At 45.6% G+C, this 3800-nt stretch overlaps 1 protein-coding gene across 1 annotated transcript in view; it reads right to left on the minus strand.

Moving 5' to 3' along the window:
• Window positions 1-460: 460 nt before the first annotated feature.
• The window catches only part of APOLD1 (apolipoprotein L domain containing 1), a 3720-nt gene continuing 380 nt past the window's right edge, over window positions 461-3800 (minus strand). The window contains exon 2 of the mRNA XM_014540143.1: window positions 461-3797. Within this exon, the coding sequence (XP_014395629.1) occupies window positions 3328-3797 (470 nt within the window). The 3' untranslated portion in view covers window positions 461-3327. The remainder of the gene's footprint in view (window positions 3798-3800) is intronic.

Genomic DNA, 3800 nt, shown 5'->3' on the forward strand with positions numbered 1-3800 from the left:
TGAGGAATGGACAGTTTATTTCAATTGGGGAAAGAACTAATTTTGCTACAGTGGGGGGGGGGGACACGGAATTCAAAAATTGCTGCATTTAACTGAACCCCTCTTTATCTCTGTAGTGTCTTTATCTCCATGTCTCAATTCCCTCTTTCTTTTCACACCAAGGCATTGAATGAGAACTATATCAAGTTGACTGATGGTTTGACATATCTGATTTAAAGTGGCTTCTACACCACTCTCTCTCTCTCTCTTTTTTTCTCCCAGTACACACTTTTGACTTTGACATTTGCCATATTGGAAATGACAGATGCCTTAGGGCAAACGCATCAAAGCAATTAGGATCAGCATGTTTGCGAAGGATTGTTTTTCAATAGAGCAGAATGTAGTTTTGTTGAATCCCCTTTATTGTGAAAGAGAACTATTCAAATGATTGTAAACCACAGAAAATACCAGAAGCACTTAATAAGCCTTTAGTACAAACACATTTATTTTTCAAACTCGGGACATTTTTCTGGAGTATGCTTGTGATCTAAATACTCCTTTCCCTCCTTCTTGTTGCAACATACCATTCCAATCTGCTTGTTTGTAGCATGTAGGCCATAAGGAAAAGCCTTATTCACATTCCCACAAAAGAAATAAATATTTGTCTCTAGGATCCATTGAACTGAACTTGACTAAATCCTGATAGAGGCTCCAGTCTTTATAATAGGCATGTAGAGGATGGATAGTCTTTCATTATCAGTAAATTCCTATTAAAATAGCTAAGCATTTCATTAAATTATTCAAATGCATTTGAATAATTATTATTCAAAGTGTTGTTCCAAAGTAGACACTCTTCCTTAGATGTAAAGTGGGCCTAGGACTTTGATATAGTCAAAATACCCTAATGATAGGAAATGTTTGCTGCTGCTGCTGCCAAAAGTGCCCCATATATTTCTAGGGAACAGCTCGGGCATTGGAAGAATATAATTCAAACTTAAGCATTAATAGAAGATGGAGTTAGGGAGTGGTTGTACCTTTATGACATAGCACAAAATGACAACATGAAGTACATTCTGGTGACCTAAAATGCTAGCATCTGTGCAGGGTAGTCTAGGAAATGACACCAGTTTAAAAAGAAACCAGTACAAACTTGAAAACAAACCAGGATACATATAGATTGAAATTTATAGGAAAAATTAAAATTTAGAACCACCAACCACCTCGCCCCAGCACTGACATTGTACTTCCTCAGACACACGGCCATCATTGGGAAGCCTGGGAGAAAACGGAACCAATTTGAAGCCTGCTAAATCATTAATCATACAGCCAAGTTTTTGTGTATGTAGCCTCAAAGACTTTTCAACATATTTTTCAACATTACAGTTGTAGGAATGGAAAGTGAAATTATATTTTCTTTCTTAGAGACAGCTTACAGACTTTTTACAGCCCCCAATGTGAAAATATGACACATCGCCACCATCACACAGCTATTTTGTTTATAACCCATAAGACAATGTTACAGGACATCAGGCTCCCGAGGTCTAAGTGCTTCCTTCACATGCCTTTAATTGTTTTGCTTTCCCCTGAAAAGTAGTTCAGAACCCAGGGCTAAACAGATTCTCCTTTCAGGTCAAGTGTTATCTGCTGGCAAAGTACCTTCGGGTTAAATATGCCTGCGTCATTTCCACATCCTGCAAGTCAAGCCTCCATTTATAAGCTTAAACTCAGCTCTGGGTCTGTCTATTCAGAACTTCCCACATTTACTTCACGTGGGAAGAGAGACTTATTCAAGGAGAACGCACGACCGGCCTCAGAAAGTCAAACTCAACCTCATCTCGTGAAAAGAACCTCAGTAGTCTCCCACTCAATCACTTGCTGTTCCTATTATTTCCTAATTGTCACGATTAAATAAAATTAAATGCAAATAATAAAAAGTAAATAAATAAAAAAACTTAAAATAAATAAAAAAAATACATGGTCTAGCAGTTTTCAGAGAAGGTAATGAAGATCAATTTCCAATAAATTCACATTCCTTTCTGTACCAGTTTCTACAATGAGTGGGCAACACTGCCCTCTAAAGGGCTTCTTATGTTACAGCCCTTAGCTAACATGACGGCAAGGTGCCCCAAGATGCATTGATCAATGCACACACATTCTTTTACTTCTGGGACACAGTCTGTCCTTGACCTTCAGTTTGAAGACCATGGAGCTCCTAGAGAGGCCCTGAGATTGCGTGAAAGCTCATTGAGGGGATCAGAAACGAACATCTGTTGCAGTGGTTTTCAAACTTTAGTAGGCATCAGAATCACCCAGGGGCTTGTTTAAATGCACCTCCAGAGTGTCCGACTCCATAAGTCAGGGGCTGAGTCCAAGAATTTGCCTTTCTAACAAGTTCCCCGGTGATGCTGATACTGCCAATCCAGGGGCTACTCTTAATGAGCCAGACATTGTGCTAGGCACTGTATCGCACATACGACTCACAACAGAGTAAGGGTTTGGCATCTCTCTTTGACTGACCAGGAAGCCACGTCTCAGAGAGACTAAGTGGCCAAGATCACAAAGTAGTGACAGGGTACGTAAGAAACCCAAGACTATCTAACTCAAAGCCATTGCTCTCTCTGTACACTAGGAAGTCAGTACATGAAGCTGTAAGTCACTTCATCTTTCTTGGCCTCAGCCTCATCCTGCAAGGGACAGCACTTAGAGATGGGTTGGTCCCCCCTCTCAGCGCCTGAATATGAAGCCACCCAGGAAGGTCCACTCCATCCCCAGGCTGGAGCTGTGAGTGGATAAGCTGAGAGGGGAGGGGAAGGGATTTTATGTCAGAGGGAAGGGCCTCTCTTGGATCCTGAACCCTCCCCTCCTACACTGTTCAGAGGGGGTCACTTTGCTCTGGATTCTGGAGGTCTCTGTACTCAGAGACTCTGGAAGAGAGGCTTTAAGCTTGTGTCTCCCCACTAAGGCCTTCTGAGGGCCTCCAAGCCAAGCAGAGCTTAGAGAGGACCCAAAGGATGGCCATGTCTGCACCCTCTCCAGCCTCAGCTCAAACCACCTGGGCAGGGGCAGGGACCACCCAACAACTTAAAACCCGAGTGCCCATTAATGTGAAGACTGGACGATTCTGATCAAGGAAAAACAGTTTTCAGGTCACCTACTCCATGAGGATCAGAAAATAACACAGTCCTCAGCAGAATGTTACGGTGACGGGAAAAGAAGGGCTGCGAGGACCCTTCCCCTCCAGCACAGTTTCTTCTCCTCCTTTGCACTCAGCTCCTAACGCATTTGGGCGTTTCCCGAGGGAGCTAAAATTCCAGAGCATCCCACAGGGGTGCTTTCTGGCCTCCGTCCTTAGGAGAAAGGATGTTCTCTGAAAAACAGCGCCGAGGGCTGGTCGGCAGCGATCTTGAGGTCGTGGCCACGTCTGGACTGGGTGCGGAGCTGGACTCTGGACTCCAGCTGCTCACTGAGTTCGTCCAGAGCCCCCGTGCAGGACTCCAGGCTCTCCGCCAGCTTCTGAATCTTGGCCTTCAGCACGGCCTGGCTCACCCTGGTGGCCCCCTCGGCCCGCCGGGGGAGGAGGAAGCCGCGCGAGCCGAAGAAGACGATGAAGTAGACGGAGTTGTACAGGGCCATGGAGGCGTTCCTCCCGCTCTGCAGCAGCTGGCGGTCCCCGCGGCCCTGCCAGCGGCAGAAGAAGTCGAGGCAGCCCAGCAGCTCGCGCATCTGGTCCTGGCAGGCGGCCGCGATCTCCTGCACCCTGCGCACCTCCCGCGAGTGGCAGAAGATCAGGGAGAGGTCGGACGTGATGGTGACGGCCCCTC

This window comes from Myotis brandtii, unplaced genomic scaffold, assembly GCF_000412655.1.
Source record: "Myotis brandtii unplaced genomic scaffold, ASM41265v1 scaffold237, whole genome shotgun sequence".
NCBI lineage: Eukaryota > Metazoa > Chordata > Mammalia > Chiroptera > Vespertilionidae > Myotis > Myotis brandtii.